Source organism: Triturus cristatus, chromosome 6 (assembly GCF_964204655.1).
Source record: "Triturus cristatus chromosome 6, aTriCri1.1, whole genome shotgun sequence".
Taxonomy (NCBI): Eukaryota; Metazoa; Chordata; class Amphibia; order Caudata; family Salamandridae; genus Triturus; species Triturus cristatus.
The window spans coordinates 1,483,724,522-1,483,749,356 of record NC_140589.1 but is presented as its reverse complement, the minus strand read 5'-3'; the positions used below and the strand labels follow the sequence as shown (position 1 = coordinate 1,483,749,356).

Genomic DNA, 24,835 nt, shown 5'->3' with positions numbered 1-24,835 from the left:
TGGGCCCAACACCTGAATCTCCACAACCATCACTTTGTTGTGAGGAGATGGAGCTGCTGCAATGAGTGGTTTCTTTAGAATGAGCTTGTAGCCTAGTGAAGAGGCCATCAAGCTGATTCTTGTCAGGCCAAGTTATCTGATGTTTTGTTATTTATGCCAGTTCGAGGCATATGAGCTGCAGATCACACACTGTGCATAGATTGCCATCTGGTGTTGGGTCCTGATGTTTGCACTTTGTTGTTGTATTGGAACAAGTCTTTGGAAGTCACAAGATAGATGACTCCTCCTCTGCACAATAGTGCGCATGGGCATCGACTCCATCTTCAGATTGTTTTTTTCCGCCATTGGGCTCGGATGTGTTTGTCACGCTCCAGTTCGGTGTCGTTATCGTTCTATCTTTCGACCCGCAATCCTTCACCCATTCTTCTGTATTGTAGATTGCGTTTCCCATTCGACATGCTTCTCTACAAACTTGAATTCTTCGATTCCGGTCGTCGATGCAGGCCTTTGGGCCTAGCTGCGCCATTAGGCCTTTTGGCTCATGGAAAGGACTCCTTTCAAAAAGTGTCCTCAATGTGGATCCAAGTTTCCACACGCTTATCTTCACGAAGTGTGTAACCTCTGCCTTTCGCCCGAGCACGAGGCCAAAGACTGTCCAGCTTGTGCCTCTTTCCGCCCCGAGAAAACAATACGGGATCGTCGGGGCTCGAAGAAGCATGGCTCGATCATCATTATCGATACCGACGATATCTTCCAAGAAGGCATCAATGTACTGGAGCAGAAGCAGATCGAAGATGGCAACATTAGCGCCTCCGAAGCAAACTATTCCGACGTCAAAGACGACCCCATCACTCCAGGGCAGGCCCCCTCCACCCCCCAAAAACCCATTCATAAAAAGGCTTCGGTAACACCTTCACCTTCAGGCCTAGGTGCACACCGGGACAAAGAAGTCAACTGGCCACTCTGGATCGAGCCAGCCTGTCGTCAGTACTGGAACCCCAATCCCCGGTACCAAAAACAAAAGACCAACCCAAAGAGAAACCACTGTCTTCGTTCGCACCGAAGCCTGGTTCCACATCAGCCCATTCGGCCCCGAAATCCACTGGCACTCAACTTTCGGAACCAAACGAACAACCGGTTCTGAAGACCCCAACGGAACCCAGGAAAACTCCCGATTCGAAACCTAAGGAGCATAAACCACTCCAAAAAACTTGTGCCACTCAGTCAGACCTGAAAAAATCGACACTGGAACACACTCCAGAGGAGGAGCTTTTTCGGCCTGATCCAACCCAAAAAACTCTCGAAATAGACCCCAAGACAGGTCAACTTATACTTGGTACTTCGAGGAAAAGGAAAATGGACAAACCTGCACCACTTCCACGCCCTTTAAAGAAGAGAGACATTGCCACTTCTCCTTTAAGAATTCCTTCTCCACCTCCTCCACCACACCACATCTCTCCTATCTCATCTCCAGTACCCTCACAATCTCCTCCACCTTAGGATGACACCTTTGGGGACGAAGGGGATGATGAACCTTTAGGGGAACCTAGTCATCCTAATATCCCAAATGACCCATGGGACTGTTATGGCACACCAGATGTTCCTGATACACCACAAGATGATATCTGTCCAGAGGATACTATAGGATTCATTCAGCTCATACACAGAGCTGCAGAATACCAGGGTGTGAATTTGCACACAGACCCTGTAGAAGATTTCCTCATGGACACTTTTGTAGCATCTCAAAGGTCCACTTCCATTCTCCCAATGTTAAAAGGGGTAATCAAACACGCACCTGAAATCTTTAAGGATCCTGTAAGGGCTAGAGTCATTAACCCCAGAGTGAAAAAGAGATACAAGTCTGCCCCAGTTGACCCTGTTTACATTAAAGGGCAGCTTCCCTTAGATTCCTTGGTACTCTCCAACGCCAGGTAAAGGGCTAACTCCCAAACCTCAGGCGGTGCTCCACCTCCTGATAAGGAGTCAACGCATCTGGGAAAAGAACAGCATCCCAAGCAGCCAACGTATGGAGAAATGCCAACAAACAGGCTTTGTTGGCTAGGTACGATAGGGCACAAAATGATGAACTAGAGACCCTACTATAACACCTTCCTGATCAATATAAAACAAGGGCCAATGATCTCATCCAGGAACGCAAACTTATAACCAATGCCTCCATTTCGATGCGCTCTGGATGCTGCAGACACAGCCTCCCGAGCTATAAATACCAGTGTCCTTTTGCCCCGACATGCGTGGCTACGTATTTCGGGGTTCAAACCTGAGGTTCAAACTACCATACTAAACCAACCGTTTGACCAGGAACATTTATTTGGGTCTAGTGTAGATTCATCTTTGAAAAAGATGAAAAAATATACTGATACTGCCAAATCAATGAGAGCTTTGCAATCGCAAACTCCCAGAAGTTCCTTTCGTCGCTCCTCTTATAGGGGCGCCTCTAGAGGTTTTACCACTGATAACGCCTCCACCTCCTATAAAAGACCCACCCAGACCTCGGCTACCAGAGGTTATTACATAGAAGGCTACAAGGGTAGAGGCAAAACTATCAATACTCGCACTGCCTCCACCTCCAAACAATGACTTCCCTTCACTCCCCCCAGACCATTATATTTCATTCGGGGGAAGATTGCTACAGTTCCTATCTGTCTGGAACGCCATTACCACGGACAGGTGGGTGAGACAAATCATCCAATACGGGTATTGCCTAGAGCTCACTTCAACTCCCCCAAACATACCACCCAAACAGCGTCCAATTTCAGCAGAGCATTTAACGCTTCTAAAACGAGATGCTTTCCCTCCTACAAAAACATGCAATAGAACCAGTTCCCCTGCATCATCAAAACACAGGGGTTTACTCCCTGTATTTTCTCATTCCAAAGAAGGCCCATCTTGGACCGCAGACCATTAAACCTCTACATACAATCAGACCATTTTCATATGATCACTCTTCAACAGGTCCTTCCTCTACTCAAACAAGGCGATTTCCTTGCCACCTTAGATCTCAAGGATGCCTACTTCCACATTCCCATTCACCCTGCTCACAGTAAATATCTTCGATTTGTAGTGGACGGTCAGCAGTTCAAGGTTCTCCTATTCGGAGTCATCACAGCACCCAGAGTCTTCACAAAATGTCTGGCAGTGGTAGCAGCCCACTTAAGAAGACCACAAATTCACGTCTTCCCATATTTGGATGACTGGCTCATAAAAGCCAAGTTGCATACCCAGTGTGTAAATCACACACACACACCACAATCCAACTACTTCACGACTTGGGGTTTACAATAAACCTCCCAAAGTCTCTACTCCAACCGCCCCACATCCAACAGTATCTAGGTGCCACAATAAACACCTCAAAAGGCCTTGCATATCCCAGTCCAGCCAGGATTGCAAGCATGCAAGCCCTTATAACAAAATTCCAGCCGCAACACTCCCTTCCAGCTCGATGTGTTTATGCAACTAATAGGGATGATGGCCTCTTGTATATTTATAGTACCTCATGTAAGACTCCAGATGCGCCCCTTACAGGAATGCTTAGCACATCAGTGGAACCAAGCTCAAGGTCAGCTAACAGATCTGGTGTTGGTGAACGGGCGAACACACTGCTCTCTGCAGTGGTGGAACACCCAAAACCTTCCGACTGTTCCTAGAGCCGGTTCCACAGAATGTGCTAACAGCAGACATATCGCTCACCGGCTGGGAAGCTCATCTACTACATCACACCATACAGGGCACATGGACACCTAAAAGCTAATCCACATCAATCATTTGGAGTTACTAGCAATCTTTCTGGCATTAAAATCATTCTAGAAACACATTTCAGGCAAGGCTGTCTTAGTCCGAATGGACAATATGACAGCAATGTATTATTTACAAAAACGAGGGGGGCGCGCACTCTGCAGCTCTCTCAACTAGCTCAGAGCATATGGAGGTGGGCTATTCCTCAAAACCTATTTCTTTTAGCCCAACATCTTCCAGGAATTCAGAATCAGATGGCAGATCTGTTAAGTCGTCAAACACAACAGATTCACGAGTGGGAACTTCATCCACAAGTTCTTCAACCATTTTTTCAAATGTGGGGGCATCTAGAGCTGGATCTCTTCGCCACACATTACAACACAAAATGCCCAAGCTTCGCCGCCAGATATCCACACCTATTGTCCAAAGGCAATGCGTTATGGATGAATTGGTCAGGCAAATTTGCGTACGCTTTTCCGCCTCTCCCACTCATTCCATTAGTGATGTGCAAGCTGCAACAACAGTTACTAACACTGATCCTAGTTGCTCCAACATGAGCCAGACAACCATGCTACACAACATTGCTGGACCCATCAGTAGTCCCGCACCAAAAACTACACCTCTCCCCACAACTCTGAACACAGAACCATGGAGAGATCAGACATCCAGATCAGCTCAACCTAGCCATCTGGCTCCTGAAGTCCTAGAATTTGGTTACCTCAATCTTCCACCTGATTGTACGAACGTTATCAGAGAGGCCCCACCACTAGAGCCTGTATGCAGCCAAGTGGAAAAGATTTGTTATATACTGTACCAACAACACCATCAATCCTCTAGATGCGTCCATTCAACACGTCATATGTTACCTGCTGCATCTTCAAAGATGTAATCTAGCATACACATCAATTAGATTACATCTCGCTGCCATAGCAGCTTACCTACAAAATAGACAACATTTGTCATTGTTCAAGGTACCTGCCATTAAAGCATTTATCGAAGGCCTCAAAAGAATAATTCCTCCCAGGGTACCACCCTCTCCAGTGTGGAATCTGAACATCGTCCTCACTAGATTAATGGGTCCTCCATTTGAACCTCTACATAAATGTGAGCTACAATTTCTTACATGGAAAGTCGCTTTCCTTGTGGCCATTACATCTCTCAGAAGAGTCAGTGAGTTACAGGCACTAACTATTCAAGAACCATTTTTACAACTCCATCATAACAAAGTGGTTCTCAGAATAAATCCCAAATTCCTTCCTAAAGTTATTTCTCCCTTCCATCTCAACCAATCTGTTGAGTTGCCAGTGTTCTTCTCGCAACCACAAACAGTAGCAGAAAGAGCTCTTCTTACACTAGACGTGAATAAAGCACTCCTTTACTATATTGACAGAACAAAACCTTTTCGCAAAACAAAAAAACTTTTTGTATTCTTCTCACCACCACATAAAGGCAATCCCATATCAAAGTCTGGAATTGCAAGGTGGATTGTCTAATGTATACAAACTTGCTATCACAAAGTAAAACATGCACTATCTGTTCCCCCTAAAGCCCACTCTACCCGCAAAATAGGGGCTTCCATGGCATTTTAAGGGAACATTCCCTTAGATGATATCTGCAAAGCAGTTACATGGTTTACACCGCACACATTCACAAAACACTATTGTGTAGATGTGCAGGCAAAGCAACAAGCTAGTGTGGGCCAGGCTGTTCTCAAAACACTATTTCAGACTACTGCAACAGCTACTGGGTGTCACCGCTAAAGAGGAGTACTGCTATGCAATCTATGCACAGTGTGTGATCTGCAGCTCATGTGCCTCAAACGGAAAATGCTACTCAACAGTATGCATCTGTTCTTTGCATGTAGAGCTGCAGATTCACACACGCCCACCCACCTCCCTGGCTACCTTTATCTGTTCCAGTATTATCTTAATTAGATACAACATACATGGACATCTTTTTCTGTTTCTCACAAAACTCCATTTCCCTTCTTGGCGAAAAAGCAATCTGAAGATGGAGTCGATGCCCATGCGCACTATTGTCCAGAGGAGGAATCCCCTATCTTGTGACTTCCAAAGAATTATTCCAATACAACAACAAAGTGCAAATATCCGGGCTCAACACCAGATGGCGATATATATGTACAGTGTGTGAATCTGCAGCTCTACATGCCAAGAACAGATGCATACTGGTAAGTAGCATTTTCCTTTCTGGCCCAGCAAGGCTTTGCAGTAGGCACCGTTCAAAGATTATTAGTTGGTCCTTTCATCCTCTTTATGTTCACCTAACCAATCTTCAGTATTCAAGTCACCAGTTCGGATGCACTTTCTAAAATGACTCTTGTACATGTTTACACTAACAACTGTCATTATACCTCAGTCAGATTTTAATATGCTTGTTTCATTCCTGATGTTCACACCTTTTGAGCCTATGTGCAGATGTTTTCTTCAACTGCTAGCTATCAAAATTGTGTTACTCATTGCAATTACCTCTTCACGCTGTGTCAGTGACCGGCAGGTGCTATAAGTAAAACCCGCATGCCACATTCTTCAGTGACAAATTGGTGCTGCAGATGCATGCCTAAATTCTGCTGAAAGTTCCATCACCCATCCACATGGGCCAGTATAGTACCCTTCCCACTTTTTTTTTTTTTCAGGCACATGTTCAAAGGAGGAGGGGGAGACTTCATAGGGTGGTCTGGAAAAGAGCTCCCAGTTTTTATGTTGAGCTCACAAGAGTGCAGAGTTGGTGGCGAGCTCGTGCTAAGAAGGGAAGGATGGTGCAGAAACAAACTCTGTTCAGGTGGATTGTCCGGTTATAAAAATGTGATGCCATGGCCAAAAAGGAGCCCCCCAAGGCCCTACAGGCTCAGTACACCAGAGCTAAGCCTGCCAAAACTGCATAGAAGAGGGGTATTCCAGTACTCCACATCTGCTAGGCTGCTACTTGGGCATCAGTGAATAAATTAACCAAGCACTCCTGCCTCAGCAGTCAAATCCACAGAGTGGGACATTTTTCCTACTCAGTTCTGTTGTGCTCAGTGCTGTTCTCAGTTTTGAAGGACTTCTTGGCGTGAGTCAACTCCTCAGACCTTCTATCTTTTAAGAGTTACTGCTTTGGTATCTATTAAAAAAAAGTTCAAAATCTGCATTTGGCTCTTCAACAGAAGAAGAAATTCCTTACTGACACCCAAGAGGGATTCATTCTTTGGAGTGGACTCTTATGATTCTAATTGGGTTCCAAGTTAGATGGAACTTACTTAAGTGCCTATTTGCGATGCCTATATGTAGATTTCTTCCATCGCTTTGAGATGCCAGGCCGCTGCAGAATCTAGTGGCACCACCCACATGCGTGCTGAAGCAGTTGCTGTGAAAAAATCCAGATCCATTCTGGCACTCAGTAATGTTCAAATGAAATGAAGGTTTTATAAAGCGCGCGTGTGCCGAGGCGTTTTAGCGCTGGAGCGGTCATAACCTGGGCAGAGGAGGTGAACAGAGGTTAAAAGTTGGGCGCAAACAGCCATGTTTTCAGCACAGTTCTGAACACTTGTCTGTTGGTTCGGCATCTAAGGGTAAAAAGCAGAGTGTTCCAAAGTTTGGGGGCCAGATGAAAGAAGCTTCTTCCACCCCATTTTAAGGTCTTCACCCTGGGGATGACCAACCAGCAGGCAGTCGATGATCTGAGGTTGCGTTGTGGAACGTGCCATCTAATTCGATTATTGAAATAGGCAGGTCATATCCCGTAAAGGGTCCTGTGAACAATGCACAAGGACTTAGATTGAACCCTCGTCTGGACCGGCAACCAATTGAGCTCTCAGATACCTTTGGACACCAAGTTAAATTTTGGTATTTTAAGTAGTGATCATGCTGCCGTGTTTTGAAGTGATTGAAGCCTACATATGGTCCTTTTATTTGCACCTAAATAAAGGGCATTACAGTAATCAATCTGCGATAACACCAGGGTCACAATTACTGTTTTCCTTAGATCCATCGGGATAAAAGGTAAGATTTTTCTCATAATCTTCAGGGTGTAAAAGCAGGATGATGTAATACAATTGACCTGGTCAGATGAGGATAATTGATCGTTCAGAAGATACCTAGACTCTTTTCCTTCCTTATGGGGGATGAGTGAGTGAGTGAGGTGAGTCATCTGCAATCAGATCATTCACCAGAAAAAGCATTACTCAAGGTAAGTAACTTGTTTTTTCCCCACTATTAGATGGAGGCTCTAAAATAGAGTATGAACCGCTACACCATATTCCTTTCGGACTCGTAGCAGTTTTTTTTTGCATGAGACATTACCCATGATGCATTTTTCTACAAATGTTGATGTGATCTTTCAAAGCTTTGTACATTTACATTGTAATACCTTTTTTCCCTTGTTGATAGCTATTCACAATAACCAAAAATATTTAGTTTGTTGAATGGGTAACTTCAAAAGGGCTCCCCCATTACTGCCTCATCTCCATTCTGTGAAAGTCTGCTTGGAACAGTGGAAGCAGCTTCTTGGTCCCGCAAGATTACTTGCACTCATTTTTTCATTTCATGAAAGAAAATTCGATGTGCAGACTTGAAACCGAAAGGGCAGAGAGGAAAAGAATGGATAGTTAAAAAGGATCGATTTGCAAAGTCCAATTTAGTCCTCGTGGAACAACTCAATTTCTATTAGTGAAATGTGAGCATTTCTGGGAGCCGAAATGTTTTAGCCATGCAGGGCGGACAAGAGAAGGTTGCAACTGGGCCCTGAGCTGGGAGGGTTTGAAGCCTCACTCTTCAATGTGCATGTGTACCACTCCAGCTAAGGCATGGTCCCTTTAGGGGTTCATCTTTGTAGGAGGCGGTCAGGGGTGACTGAGAGGGCCTAAGGCAACAAGCCCTTTCTGACATTGACTTCTTCTTTGCTACAGATTAAATCTGGGTGATAGTGGGATGTCACCCCTCCCTCTTACGGCACATTTCCCAGCTATCATTACCTCTGGCAACTTTAGGCCTGACCAGGAACCTAAGGCTTAACCGTTTCCCTAAGTGGGTTACTGCGGTTCTATCCTTGATCTGGACACTGTTTACCGCTTGAAAAAGGTCCAAGTTGTAAAAACTCAGCAGTGAGACTTTGCTCTAGTGCTCGTGACTGATACACAGTCACCCTATCTTCCCTCCATTGAGTATTAGTCAAAGAAAGAGGACAGTTTAAAGCTTGTCGTCATTCACAATGCTCAGCAAGTAATGCTTTCGCTAAATGTAGCTTATATCTGAACTCTCCCTAAAACACAGCTAGACCTCTATGAAAAAGAATGTACTTTACCCACCATCAAGTGCATTACAAGTGATGAGCATTAATCTCTAGAATGTTGTGCCACAAAGTTTAAGATCCACTGAGTATGATATCAAAGTATGCAGAAATATCAAAGCCTGGTTATTTTTTGCACACCTTTTATTAAACTGTTTGCTCTCCCTTTCTCGCTTTTCCCTACACCAGCACTCCTCTTTCCTTCCCAGCCTGATCAGAAGCCCTGAGGTTTTAGCAATATGTGGTGCCTGCATCCATGGCCAAAATTGTATATGTGAAAGTGGGGATTGACAATTTTCAAATGTCCTTTGAATCTCAAAGGGGCAAGATGTTGGACAACCTAGTTGAAGCTGAAAACAAGGCAGGTCTTTATGCATTCAAGTATGGAAGTAGGTGGGTTAATTAGATGACCATGCCAAGCTCCTATTGAAGTAGCACAAACTTCATGTACTCCAGAGCCAGTAGAATTCTGCCGGAGTTCCTCGTTCTAGTGGTCGCCAGCTGCACTCTTTCTTCATCTGTTTATTTCATCATCATGCCAGATTAAGCAGGGCAATATTTTCTAATGAAATGAGATCCTTGACTCTCAATAATGCCTCTGTTGCATCGCTGTGCTCACGTATCCCTGACATCTAATAAGTATCACTAAACAAAATGATGCTGTCAGTCAAATCTACATGTCTAGTGAGTGTAATTGTATTCTCCAAAAGGGCTTATTTGCTACGGATATCTTTTGTTTTAATTATTTATATAGATTTACATCCCCAAGCTGTTGCATAAATGTGTAATTTATGGGTTACTGCAAAAATAAGTCTATATTTATTGAAATGAAGATACTTGCATGGCCGACGTCATTAAAGATATCATCCCTTGGAAGTTCACTCAGTCTTGTATTTCGAATATGGATACAACTGTTTACTGATGGATACTTTTTTGTTTTAGTTTGCAGTGTTGATGTGGGTGTTCACTTATGTTGGTGCCTTGTTCAATGGTCTGACACTACTGATTTTGGGTAAGTAGCATGGTGCTAGGTATGAATGAACAATTGGTGTACTTTAATAATCGGGATGAAATGCTGGCGCCAAGAAATATATCACGTTCTTACTAATGGTTACCTCTAAATTGCAAGGTTTTGCTTTATCTCGCAGAATTAAATTGTACTAATGCTATTGCTTCAAACAAATATCAAAAACTATGAATTATCTTAAAAGTACCCCAGCATAGGACTATAAACACTGATGTCTGCTTTTCTTTCCCAGTGCCCCATGCCTTTTCCATCCTCAAACACCAAATTGGTGTCATGCTTAATCATTGGCTCTCCTCCTGGTCCCTAAAAAAAACCCAGGATGGGCTCAACCCTATTCCAGGGAGCACTTTGTATAATCTCCTGACGGGGTCTTTACAATACAAATTAATCGGAACACCTAGGTATCCTTTTATTCTTGGTGTTCCTGGTATGATTACATTTTTTAATCATGAGATCAGATGACGCAGGGCACTAATAGCGTGTGTGGTAATCTTAAAAAAAAAAAAAAAAAAAAAAACTAAGGTTGTAAACTTGTGAGAACTAATCTTATATTTTACTTAGCCTACCTATTTGTGACATTTGTTTAAGACAGGAGGACGTATCCTAGGTTTTCCTCTCTTCCACGTGTAGCATTCAAGAGTGTTGCTGGTCTCTCTCTGCTGTCCTGTGTGCTAGTAACATTCTTATGAAAGCCATATTATTCAGCTGGAAGCAGTTATTAGTATTTAGGTAAGCCGTCCTCAGATTGCATATTGGTGCAGATTTGAATAGGATTGAGTCTTTGCTTGACCTATGATTGACACTTACAATGACCAGTGTGAAAATAGGTGCTCTAATCAACTGCTGACATACACAATTTATCCACTTGTTAGATGGTGTAGATCTTTTATTTTGACTGGATTTTCTTTTCAGATGTTGCACTGCATACAACTATCCATTATGCCTCCAGTGTGGTCGATCTGTAGGGACGTTCATTTACCTGCCATTATAGGAAACCCCATCTTACACCTGGTCATACTGTCTGTGATAGTAACCACTCCGAGAAGTCAGTTTGGAGCAGGGAGGAAAGGTCAGGAAATACGTGATAGGACAATAGGTGTATAAACAGATCAAAAACGAACTGTTAGCCAGGAAGGGAATGTGAGGCCTACTCGCGAGGAATTAGCGTGTTTACCAAATGGGTAGATGAACAACTGTGGACGTTTAGTCCGAAAGCGTAAGGCTGTTTCACCTTCGAGACAGGTTTGACAATTTATTTCATTGTCAAGGTTATCTGCTCAGTAACTTTAAGAATTATTTCATTCCAATACTTAGGTGTACATGTCTAGTCACTCTCTTTGCTTGAGGGTGCTGGGCTCACATAGGGAGCGAGGAATGGTACACCGCATCTACTCTTCAAGTATGGAGCACACGTGTGTTGATGTCTTTGAGAGTGAGTGCAGTTGTCGTTAAAAGTCAACAATGCTGTACTTCTATGTCCCTCGTTAGTCTGCCAGCGTGGCGGGAAGAGACTTAGGCTGTGGGTAATACTGTGAAGTTTTGGAGTTGTGGTGTGAGGCCTTAGTAGGTATAGAGATCACTTTTCTCTTTGGATTCTCTCTATTATCAATAAACAGCAGAATATCTTCACTCTCATGCAGAATCCACAGAACCCTTTTAGTAATTATAGGCGGTTAGATCACACATATAAAAGACAACATTTTTTGTTTTAAAAAAAAAATCATGCTATGAGCCGTATCAGTAATACAGTGTGCATGACTGAACCATTTTGTAAATGTAAAACCAGGAAAATGAGGTCTCTAAATATAAATAAATCACAGCTGTCTAGGAAACAGGGTAACAGGCCTGACTCTCTTTGGTATCCCTCGAGGATTCAGAATCAGTACTACTCAAAAACATGAACCAACCTTCAGGTGGCTGCCTTTTAGATGTCTTGAATAGGGACAATCCTCATGTGCACCAAATTAGTTGCTTTACCTGTGTGGAATTATCCTCTGGAATGTGCCTCAAATGTTTGGCTACAGATAGCATTTAATGATCCTGTTGGGCCCAATTATGAGTTACCAATTCCAGCCAGTTAGTCCTCCTCTGCACCATCCAATTTCCGTACATTAACTTTCTCTCTAATTTGAGATGGCAGCCATGTGGACTTTTGTTAATGGCTGTACCAAGCCAGTTATTGTCAAATAGAGATATGTTGGTGCTGTAGCTTCTTGGCATTTACTTTCATTTGATTCATTCTCTGGGACCTCTGTTTCTGGTGACACCACTTCGATGCTTTTTTTTCATTTAACAAATGGATAAGAAGTGTTCCAGAGACCCACACCTGTGCAGAGAAAATTTGCTGTTTATATACTCGGAGAACCTGCCCATGACAGAGAACTTCGATTACAGGTAAGTAAGGTATCCTCCTTCCTGCATGTGGAACTGTCACTGATAGTGGATGCTTCCATTGGAGCTCACCACTGAATTCTGCAATGATCACTGAAGTTCCAGGCATTGGTCATCTTAGGTCACCATGACCACCAACAGATGAAGTTAGACATTTCAACTAATAGCAGCAATGGCTGTGTCGAATGTGGGCTGCCTTCAGATAGCAGGAGGAGCAGTTCCCATTAATAAGGATTGTTAAAGAGCACTCCATTTCGCCCGGAAGAGCAAGGTAAAGAACGAGCCAGTTTGATGGCCAGATGACAAAGATGTAGGGGAGGCACTTAAGGCATTAAGACTTATAATGAGCATGCCAAGCGTCCCAGGAGTACTCCAGGTTCACAGACACTCTGGATTTGGAGGTTGCAGGAGAACCGTACAGTGGAGGCTCCTCACTATATGGTTCTCAGGAAAGATTATGTAGCCAGTATCGTCACTCATTCAGTTTCCACAGACATTCCAGCTCTCAGCTGCAAACTTACCGCCATCACAAAATAGTTTTGCAGGCTTGAGGCAAAGACATCCATAAGCAAGCCTAACTTCCAACATCTGTTGCCATAACCTCTGTCTATTCAGTAGATGTGGATTAGCCTAATGCGTTCTTAGTGTTGTAGTCTTGGTTTGTTGCCAATTAATTCATTCATTAAGCACACCCGCAAGCACTTGTTCTGTAAATGAAAGGTTCAGCACAGAAACTCGTGTCCACAAAATGAACACCCAAGGGCCCAGCATGACAATACACGTGTTTTTTGGGGCTCATGTTGACCTGCATCACCCTAATCCCACACTGCAGATCGCAAACGAGACCCGAGCAGCAGGAATTGTTCAATCAGTGGAAGCAGACTGTATGATCATGGGAAGGCAAGCTGTGAGTTACATGTATTTAAAAAATAGGCACTGCTTTGGTGGAGAGTGCCATACAAGAATTGTCTGTTTCTCCAGGAGACTTCATTGCGAGCAGGGAACTGAGGGCGAAGTGTTTTTTGCAAGCCTGTGCAACATCTTTGTGTGCACATTTCTGCCATTTCTCCTGGTGTTTAAGCATCTCAGCAAGCCAAAGGAGGAGCCACACATCTTAATATTGATCACCTCGGGTGGTTCTACTTTTCTCGAGTGCCCCTATTGGTCCATTTAGGAACCTCCTGAAATACCTGTAGAAGAAAGGAGAGCCACTTCTGCACCACGACCTGAAGTCTCTAAACCTCAGTGCCTGGCTCCTGATGACTTAGTTTGGTCACCTGGTCAATCCACGTGACTTCAAGGGATATTTTGATGCTCGCACATGCGCCATCCACTTCGAAAACGTGCAGTGCTAAATGGAAAAGATTTTGGCTTGGTGCTGGCAAATGCCCAAATCCTTTGGCTTTGCAACACCATCACATATTGCCACATTTATTACATCTTTCCACATCCAAGCTCAAGCACGCTTCAGTCAAACTCTATCTGGCTGCAGTTTCCAGATGCACACTACCATCTCGTCCATATTTCCTTTCTCAACATAATATGAAGCAATGTATGAGAGGGTTTCGAATCTTCCCAACGTTAGACGGCCACTGGTACCTTGTGAGCTCAACACAGTTGTCAGCTGCCACGCACCAAGCACTACTGCCTGGATAGCGATGCAGCAGCAGATTTTTCAGTGGGAAGAAAGTGCTCTGCATCCTCTTTTAAATAGCGTGAGCTTGCTGCCTTCGTCCTAAATTTACTATTGCCTGCTAACTATTCTGATTCAAGCATGTGAATATATGAAAGATCCAGTCAAAGAACCTGGGGGTGAAATTTGACTCCTCACTCTCCTTCCGCCTAATCTCTCTAGCAGTGGCAGGGACATGTTTTCAACTGATGGTCACTCAAAGTATTTCGATCTACTTCCCTGCATGGCTAGAAAGGCAGTCGCAGTGGCCCTAATTACCTCTAGACTCGATTATTGCAACAGCCTTTATGCAGGGACCATTAAGTCAGTTTAAAACAAATTACAGATGGGCCAACATGCAGCCGCATGGCTAGTATTAAAATGGCCCAGAAGCTTTTCCGCTTCAGCTGCCCTTAAAGCGCTACTCTGGCTTACCATCCATAAGTCATTTTTAAGATCCTAGTAATTACTTACAGAGCCTTCAACTCCTCAGGACCCCACTATCTCCGAACCAGGTTTGCCCACTATGTAATGCATCGCACCTTCAGATCCTCTACTGCGAATCTTTAGAGAAGCCCCATGGCTTTGGGTGTATCACAATGGGTGGGGAAATGTATTGCGGTGCTAGGGACCAAAGCCTGGAACATGCTCCCTAACCATCTATGTTTTATTCAACCAGACAGACCATTTTCAGGAAGGCGCTGAGCTCCTGATGGCCTATGAAGATCACTGATTTCCTCAGTTAGGGTTGTGTGTCTATTAGGGCTCCGCATAGCGCCATGATGCTCCCTGGAGTGAAAGCTGCGTTTTACAAATACTGTATAGCATAACATAACATTGGAGAAGCAATAAATGATTTGCCTTCAAACTCAATTTTTTCAGTGTTGGCTTCTTTCATAGATTCGCATGAAACCCACAGCCCTCCCTGGTTGTTACTCTTCATCCAAGTGCATTGACAATCCAAATTGTGGTGACCTCTATGGGAAAGAGTGCTGATGCATACATCGAACTGGCTGAAGTTAGCATGCTTTACAGCATTTTCAATTCACTACTTAGGTCCGTCTCCATTTTAACAATTTTTATTGCTATTTATATATTATGGAGTTCCTAACCTGATTACTGGAATTAATTAAAGCATTCAAAACTATGAAGGATACTAACATTGGAGAACTGTAGGTACAGGTAAGTAATGTATTTCTTTCTTCTTAAAGGAGACATAGCCAACTTCAGTTGGGTATCTCATTCTGGCGTTAGTCCACTCTGGGATCTGTGGAAACCTAGGCTAGATTTAGAAGCCACCACACCAATCATCTTGATAGATATCTAACCTGTTCACGTTGCTCTTCAAGCTTTTACGTAGAGAGTAACCACGTGCAAACCAGACACGCTGAAGCAGGAAAATGTATTCGATTTGCCAGTGGGTGGTAGAGCTCTGCGGTGCTGGCTCCTTGAAGGTCTTGTGCACATCCTTACTTCCTTTTCAGAGTTACTAATCTCTTTTGAAATTTTAGAGGGTAGTTGACACTAATCTTGTATATCTTAATGCTCTGAAGCACAGATTTGGGGAGCACAAAGCACTACAACTGTAACCAAGAATTGGCTAGCCAGTATGTCGGATGTTGGCAGCTGGTCTCTAGGCTCAGTCAGTGTCTGTTCTATTTTGTCGTAGTTTTTGGAAAACCTTTTTGTTGGGGGAGTCGTAAGGCCCATACCAATATTTAAAAAAGAAAATTGGGATAAAAGCAAAAATATTGTTGGGTCTTAAAGATAGTACCTGACCTTCAGGGGAACTACATTGTTTGAGTATGTGCTCCTTGCAAAAGAGCAGAATGCAGTCACTCATAGTGAAGTTAGCCAAAAGCTAAAGCGGGCTGGGCCATTACCCTGTACTTTATATGATAGAGGGTGGAAGAAAAATGTGAATAGTACAACATTAGTTTGCACTGATTGGCCATATTTGGTACAGTGTGGGTGTGTGTGTGTGTGTGTGTGTGTGTGTGTGTGTGTTATGGAGTGTTTTGAGTAATGTTGGGGGGGGCAGAAGATGTATTGAGAGCATGATTTGAGTTAAACAGCAGCAGAAGCAAACCAGGGTTTAGAAGGTATAGAGCGCGCGAGATATTGGTCAATTGAGTTAGTGTGCTTAATTCTACAGACCCGGCTTTAAATAATCACAGTTTGCTAAAAAAAAATTGTGATGCCTAAAATGATTTTTCATTTGTGCTTGTTATTTTTAACTTCCACTTTTCAAAAATTGGTGGCTCCCCAACTTTTGGATTGATTCTCCAGTTTTTGCGTTTGAAGCCATTGCATTCTTGGGCAAAAAGTTATTTTGAATTCCTTTGCCAAATTACACATCGGGCACATTGTTCCTGTTTGTGTCATTGCGCACCCTTATCTAGGTGCAAATGGGGCAGTGCACCTGACTACACACACATTTTGTGTCGTCAGTACAGACTGGAACTTTTGAAGTTTGTGCCTGCAGTGAGAAGAGAGAACTGTATTGGTGAAAGTGCAGGTTTGAAACTGCAGCTCCAGTTTTAACTGGAGACAAGCTGGCGGTCCCTGTGGAGGGTAATAGCGATGCACCCATGGGCAGTTTTTATGTGTTACTGCAACAGCCTGCAGGGGATACACAGGGCGTACATGGAAACCATGGAGTTCACTCCCACAGAGTACCCTCGAGGGGGGAGGGGGGGGCGCACACTGTGCCACCACTTCTGTGACACTGTGCACCTCATGAGGGCTTTTTGCGATAATACCTCTGTCTGTAGTACGTCGCATACGTAATGGCAATAGCTTCCCTCGGTTTGCGTGAGGCAACTCCCAAATAACAAAACAACCCCTTGTGATAAAGGTGGCAGAAAATGTGTGTTCCCATGTTGTAGTAGGGGTCATACGGCAACGCAAACACCCATTGCACCAACAGGGCAATTTCCGTTAGTGACCCACTGAGCTCCGTTCATTCTTTATCATCCACCCTTCATCAATACAGATTTCAACAATTTGAAATATCATGTGTTTAACGGTTGCTAATTAAATATGGTCAGAAAGCATGTAGAAGCTGTGATCAGGGGCGCATGGTTCTCGGGCCTTTGCACACACCTCACTATATTTAGATTTGGCACCATTTTCAGTAACATCCACAGGAGGATGGTGTTATTGCCACAAGTTGTGAATAAGAAAACTTGGGGTCTTGTGACCCCAACTCTTAATTGGGGTACCCTGGAAAACACCCATCCCCTTTGAGCACTCTTTTTGTGTGTGCAGGTCGTTGCCTTCATTACCATTTGCTCTTTAATTATTTAAACATAAATGCTTTTTATACATGTTGCAAGTCTGTCTATTTGAGGAATATGCACATAATCACATTTAATCTCAGCTGTTCCCACTTGATATGAGCCAGAAAAAAATGCTACATTGTGAAATATTTCAGAATGTGTGTGATGCAGCACATACATTTTAACTGCGTTCTTTTTTTTTTTAGCCCTGATTTCACTGTTCAGTGTTCCAGTTATTTATGAAAGACATCAGGTAAGACCCCTTTCTCACAGCTTTTCGTGATTTTTCTGTTTTCTCTCCTGATTTATTCTGTGCAGATACTCTCCTTAATCTACTTTTCTTTAGTCTATTAGCCGATGGACGCTTACAAAAAAAATAAAATAGGATGAAAAACATAACCATGACTGTCATGCCTATAACATCCTGTCACAATCCCGCATGTTAAGCTGCGTTGTACAACACCACCTCACTATTCTCTTAATCAAATACCTTTATTTGGTCTATCAAGTGATTATTTAGCCTTGCAAACAACCTTAACATAAATTGACTTGTAACACCAGGACAGTAGCTGTCATTGTTGTCAGGTGCAGATTGGATCCTCATTCAACCCTTCTGTTCATTTGTCTTGAATAAATCAGGCATTACAGCATCTCCGTAAAATTGGCAGCCATGCTGCGAGCTGTGTTCCCTTATGCATCCCAAAGATATTGGGGAAAAATAAATGTTCGAGGCATATGAGCTGCAGATCACACACTGAGGATAAGATCGCCATCTGGTGTTGGGCTCGGATGATTGCAGGTTGTTGTTGTCTTCGGAGAAGTCTTTGGTCACGAGGTTGGTGACTCCTCCCCTGGACAACAGTGCGCATGGGCATCCACTCCATCGGCAGATTGTTTTTTTCCGCCATTGGGTTCGGATGAACTTTTTTCCGCTCCAGCAGAAAACTTCCAGCAATCAATTTAACTCTTTAATCTTCATTTCATCGACGTCGACATCAACTCGGACCGGTTCCGGAAGCGGCTGATGGACAGGACACCCTTCAAAAAATGCCCCCAGTGTGGAGCGAAGTTCCCCCACAGTGACCACCACGAGGTTTGCAACCTCTGCCTGTCGCCGGAACACAACGAGTCCACCTGTCCAGCTTGTTCCGCTTTCCGTTCGAAGAAGACCCTCCGGGACCGAAGAGCTCGACGCCATATTATGGCCAAACCAGCTCCAGAACCGGAGGACATCTTTGCTCAAGATGTTCCCGAAGACGACACCGAAGATCTCGAGATCGTGTCCGAAGCCGACGATTCCGATGACCTCATCACTCCAGGGCAGCGTGTGAGTACCACCCCCCCTGCCCCTGCCCCATCCAAAAAAGCATTGGTCAAGACTCCGCCAGTTGGGCCCAGTCGCGACCGGAAATCCTCTTCAGAAGCCCCGCCCTCGGGCCCGGCTCCGAAGACAACTAAGCCTGTGGGTGGCTCGGGCTCGAGCAAACCTCACCTAATTGTGCCTTTAACACCCTCGGCACCCAAACACCCATTGTTGGCACCGAAACAGGCTCCAAGACCGAAATCTCCTTCGGCACAGAAACGTTCCTCGGCACCGAAGTCTCCACCGGCACCGAAACGTTCTTCAACATCGATGCCTGAAAGTCCATCGGCACCGAAACCTCAGTCGGCACCGAAACCTCAGTCGGCACCGAAACCTCAGTCGGCACCGAAACCTCAGTCGGCACCGAAACCTCAGTCGGCACCGAAACCTCAGTCGGCACCGAAACCTCAGTCGGCACCGAAACCTCAGTCGGCACCGAAACCTCAGTCGGCACCGAAACCTCAGTCGGCACCGAAACCTCAGCCGGCACCGAAACCTCAGCCGGCACCGAAAAATCAGTCGACACCGAAAAATCAGTCGACACCGAAAAAATCATCGGAGCCGAAAACTGCGTCCCCGCCGAAACAAGCTCATAAAGACCCGAAGCGGACGTCACAGACACCACCTTCGGAGCCAGATGATCTTTTTCGACCAGATCCTACTCAGAAGCGGATCTATATCAATCCTAAAACGGGACATGTGACTGCCATCCCATATAAAAAGCGGAAGCTGGACACTACACCTCCCCCAGCTCCCATACGGAAAAAGGACTGTGCTACTTCACCACTTCGTCCTTCCTCTCCTGTTTTACCTCCTAACCCGTCCCCCCCCTCCTCCTCCTGATTCTCCTTTACCTTTACCTTTACCATCTCCCTATCATTCACCTCCTCCACAGGATGATAATGATGACTTAGGGGGAGGGGCGGACCCTGATTTATTTGATGATCCTGTTGACCCAAACGACCCTTTTATGTTCCCAGACCCAGCACCCATGGATGACTGGTCTTATCCTATACCTGACATGCCTGACCCCACTACCTACCCTTCCAAGCCCTCCCCTCCTGATGACCACCTAGGGTACGGCCAACTTATAAATAGGGCAGCAACATTCCACGGCGTTACTATGCACACAGACGCCATTGAAGAGGACTTCCTCCTTGATACCTTTGAGCAGTCACAAAAGACTGTTCACATACTGCCCATGATCAAAGGGGTCATAAAGCATGCTACTGAAGTCTTTAAAGACCCTGTTCGAGCTAGGGTTCTCAACCCACGCATCGAAAAAAAGTACCGACCAGCCCCGCAAGACCCTGCATACATTAAGGCCCAGCTCCCTTTAGACTCCCTAGTCGTATCAAATGCCAGGAAGCGCGCTAACTCACAGACAACTGGAGAAACGCCTCCCCCAGACAAGGAGTCTAAGCTTTTAGAAGCCTCGGGCAAACGGGTCGCCGCGCAGGCGGCTAACCATTGGCGTATTGCGAATACCCAGGCCCTGTTAGCCAGGTATGATAGAGCGCATTATGACCAACTTGAGGACCTTATGCAACATCTGCCTGAACCCTTTAAGTCCCAGGCCTCTGACCTCATCCAAGAAGGCAAATTAATATCTAATGCCTCCATTAAATGCGCCTTAGATGCAGCAGACACTGCTTCTAGAGCGGTCAATACTGGCGTCTTACTCAGACGACATGCCTGGCTCCGTATTTCCGGTTTTAAACCGGAGGTTCAAACCGCAATTCTAGCTCAACCTTTCAACCAAGAGCAGCTATTTGGCCCTGCAGTGGATACTGCATTAGAAAAAATGAAAAAGGATAATGAAACTGCCAAGTCTATGGGAGCACTGCAGTCTCATCAAAACCGGGGTTCCTTTCGTCGCTCCTTTTATAGAGGAGGCTCCAAAAACACATCAACTGAGACCACGTCCACCTTTAAAAATTCTGGACAAACATCCCCTAACAGAGGTTACTTCCGGGGAGGTTATAGGGGAAACAATAACAAAGGTCGAGGACGGGGCAACAACAACAACACCCGCACCTCACCAGCCACCAAACAGTGACTTGCCACCACTCCCCCCAGACCATTCCACTCCGGTCGGGGGGCGACTCCAACAATTCCTGCCTGTCTGGACTTCCATCACCACAGACAGGTGGGTAAGACAAATTATCCAGTCTGGCTACTGCCTCGAACTCATACAATCCCCCCCAAACATACCGCCCAAACAACGTCCAATGTCCTCGCATCATCTCTCTCTCCTCAAACAAGAAGTTCAATCCCTGTTACAAAAACATGCGATAGAACCAGTCCCCCTTCAACATCAGGGAAAAGGGGTATATTCTCTATACTTCCTCATTCCCAAAAAGGACAAAACACTAAGGCCCATACTGGATCTCAGACTACTAAACCAGTATATACATTCGGATCATTTTCACATGACCACTCTCCAACAAGTCCTCCCACTTTTACAGCAGGGAGACTTCCTCGCCACATTGGACCTCAAGGACGCATACTTTCACATCCCTATGCATCCCGCTCACAGAAAATATCTACGATTTGTGGTAGATGGGCAACACTATCAATTTACAGTTCTCCCATTCGGAGTAACAACAGCACCCAGAGTGTTCACCAAGTGCCTAGCAGTCGTGGCAGCGCATCTCAGAAGACAACAGATCCATGTCTTCCCCTATCTGGACGATTGGCTCATAAAAGCCAATACATACCAAAAATGCGTTCTCCACACTCATCGCACGATTCAAACTCTCCACGATTTGGGATTCACTATCAACTACCCCAAATCCCACCTACAACCTTCCCACTTACATCAGTATCTAGGAGCAACCATAGATACATCCAAAGCCATTGCCTATCCCAGCACAGCCAGGATAGCCAGTATACAAAATCTCATCTCTCAATTTCAAACTCATCCATCTCTTCCAGCAAGAGTGTTCATGCAGCTCCTAGGCATGATGGCGTCCTGCATCTCCATAGTCCCACACGCACGACTTCAAATGCGTCCCTTACAAGAATGCTTAGCACAACAGTGGAACCAAGCTCACGGACAACTTACCGATCTGGTGTTGGTGGACAGTCGCTCACTTCGATCACTAAAATGGTGGAACACCATCAACCTGTCCAAAGGGAGACCGTTCTTAGAGCCTCTTCCACAAGTTGTGCTAACTACAGACGCATCTCTCACGGGGTGGGGAGCCCACCTCCTTCACCATACCACTCAGGGCAGATGGACCAGTCAACAGAAACTGCTCCACATCAACCACCTGGAACTCTTAGCAGTGTTCCTAGCACTAAAATCCTTTCAAATTCACCTAAAGAACAAAACTGTCCTCATACGCACAGACAACATGACGACAATGTATTATATACAGAAACAGGGAGGGACACACTCTCTCCAACTGTCCCAACTGGCACAGCAAATCTGGAGATGGGCAATTCCCCAAAACATCTACCTGTTAGCAGAACATCTCCCAGGGATCCACAACCAAGTGGCCGACCTCCTAAGTCGCCACACACAACAGATCCACGAATGGGAACTACACCCCAAGGTTCTACTCCCCTTCTTCCAGAAGTGGGGACAACCAGACATAGACCTGTTCGCCACTCCCGAAAACACAAAATGCCCAACCTTCGCCGCCAGGTTTCCACACCCACAGTCGAAGGGCAATGCCCTATGGATGAACTGGTCAGGCAGATTTGCGTACGCCTTTCCGCCTCTCCCACTAGTTCCATTTGTGGTACGCAAACTGAAACAACAGTCACTAACACTAATACTAGTGGCTCCCACTTGGGCACGTCAACCGTGGTTCACCACACTTCTGGAACTATCTTTAGTTCCACATCAAAAGCTACGCCTCTCCCCGGATCTGTTAACCCAGAACCATGGAGAAATCAGACACCCAGATCCTCAAACACTGAACCTAGCGATCTGGCTCCTGAGGTCTTAGAGTTGGGTTACCTCAATCTCCCTCCAGACTGTATGAATATCATAAAAGAAGCCAGACGCCCTACTACTAGAGCGTGTTATGCCGCTAAATGGAAACGATTTGCCATCTACTGTGCTAATAATAACATACATCCATTGGATGCTTCCATCCAAAACATCATTTGCTATCTACTACACTTGCAAAGATGCAATCTAGCGTATTCCTCTATACGATTACACCTAGCAGCCTTGGCAGCCTACTTGCAAAATAGGCAACACCTGTCCCTTTTTAAGGTACCAGCCATCAAAGCGTTTATGGAAGGTCTCAAAAGGATTCTTCCCCCAAGATTGCCACCTGCCCCAGTGTGGAATCTCAATGTGGTCCTAACAAGACTCATGGGCCCCCCATTTGAACCTATGCACAAATGTGAATTGCAATTCCTAACATGGAAGGTAGCCTTCCTTATCGCAATCACTTCCCTGCGCAGAGTAAGTGAAATACAAGCCCTTACACTTGAAGAACCTTTCTTACAACTACACCGTAACAAAGTGGTTCTTAGGACAAACCCTAAATTTCTTCCAAAAGTGATTTCCCCTTTCCACCTTAACCAATCAGTAGAATTACCGGTCTTTTTCCCAAATCCAGACTCGGTAGCTGAAAGGGCCCTACATACCTTAGATGTTAAAAGAGCATTGCTTTATTACATCGACAGAACAAAACCTTTTCGAAAGACAAAACAACTCTTTGTTGCTTTCGCGCCACCACACAAAGGCAACCCAATCTCCAAATCAGGGATAGCCAGGTGGATAGTTAAATGCATCCAAATATGCTACCTCAAGGCTAAACGTACACTCACAGTTCCCCCTAGGGCGCACTCCACGCGTAAAATAGGGGCTTCTATGGCCTTCTTAGGCAATATTCCCTTAGAAGACATTTGCAAGGCAGCCACATGGTCTACCACGCATACCTTCACTAAACACTATTGTGTTGACGTGCAGGCCAAACAACAGGCCTCCGTGGGCCAGGCTGTCCTAAAAACTTTATTTCAAACTGCTGCAACGGATACAGGCGACCACCGCTAAGGGGAGCACTGCTGTATAATCTATCCTCAGTGTGTGATCTGCAGCTCATATGCCTCGAACGGAATATGCTACTTACCAGTATGCATCTGTTCTTGGCATGTAGAGCTGCAGAGTCACACACGCCCGCCCGCCTCCCCGGGACCTGTATCTGTTCCAGCATCCGTCTTACTTAGACATTACACATGGACATCCTTTCTTTCTTTTCTATATACTCCATCTTTTCCCATCATGGCGAAAAACAATCTGCCGATGGAGTGGATGCCCATGCGCACTGTTGTCCAGGGGAGGAGTCACCAACCTCGTGACCAAAGACTTCTCCGAAGACAACAACAACCTGCAATCATCCGAGCCCAACACCAGATGGCGATCTTATCCTCAGTGTGTGACTCTGCAGCTCTACATGCCAAGAACAGATGCATACTGGTAAGTAGCATATTCCATTTTAATAATGTCCTGACTTCGAGCCTGGACACTGTAGATGCTGCGGCCAGATCCATGTGTACCAGTGTTTTCATTCCAAAAAATTACAATAATGTAAACAGGTTTGTCATAGGCTGTACTGTCCAAGTAATTAATTGTTGTTGAATATTTAGTCGGAAATGCAGGCAGTTCACCTGAGAAGTTTAAAGCAAAGGGAAAAATACAGTTTATTAGTGTGCCTTCGCTTCTCCTGTTAGCCTTGCTCAACCAATCAGAATATCTGGTGTTGGTAGAGCCCAGAGTTCTGCACAAGCGGAGTGGTGGTAAAAGAAAAGTGCATTGCTTGACCTGTCCCCCAGAAGCCTCCATACCTCTCCAATCCCCTGCCACATGTGACCATAAACATAGATGTCTCCATCACAAGTTGGGAGTGCTCACATATATCTGATGATTCAGATACAGTGTTCCGTTCAAGAGCAGATGGCAGACTGAAGCAGGAATTTGTGCTGGCTTCAGTACTTGTTAGATTACATACTGCTACGTTACGTGAGAGTAAAACATTTCTTCCATAGTTTGGTGGCTAGTACATCCCCCTACATCAGGACACCAATAGGTCTACAAAGAT

The 24,835-nt window shown here is 45.0% G+C and overlaps 1 protein-coding gene across 2 annotated transcripts in view; it reads left to right on the top strand.

Moving 5' to 3' along the window:
• RTN4 (reticulon 4) overlaps positions 1 to 24,835 on the top strand; it is a 232,072-nt gene that overhangs the window by 180,117 nt on the left and 27,120 nt on the right. For both annotated transcript variants that reach the window (XM_085612601.1, XM_085612600.1), the window contains 2 exons: positions 9,979 to 10,048; positions 17,614 to 17,660. In XM_085612601.1, coding sequence (XP_085468727.1) covers positions 9,979 to 10,048; positions 17,614 to 17,660 — 117 coding nt within the window. The remainder of the gene's footprint in view (positions 1 to 9,978; positions 10,049 to 17,613; positions 17,661 to 24,835) is intronic.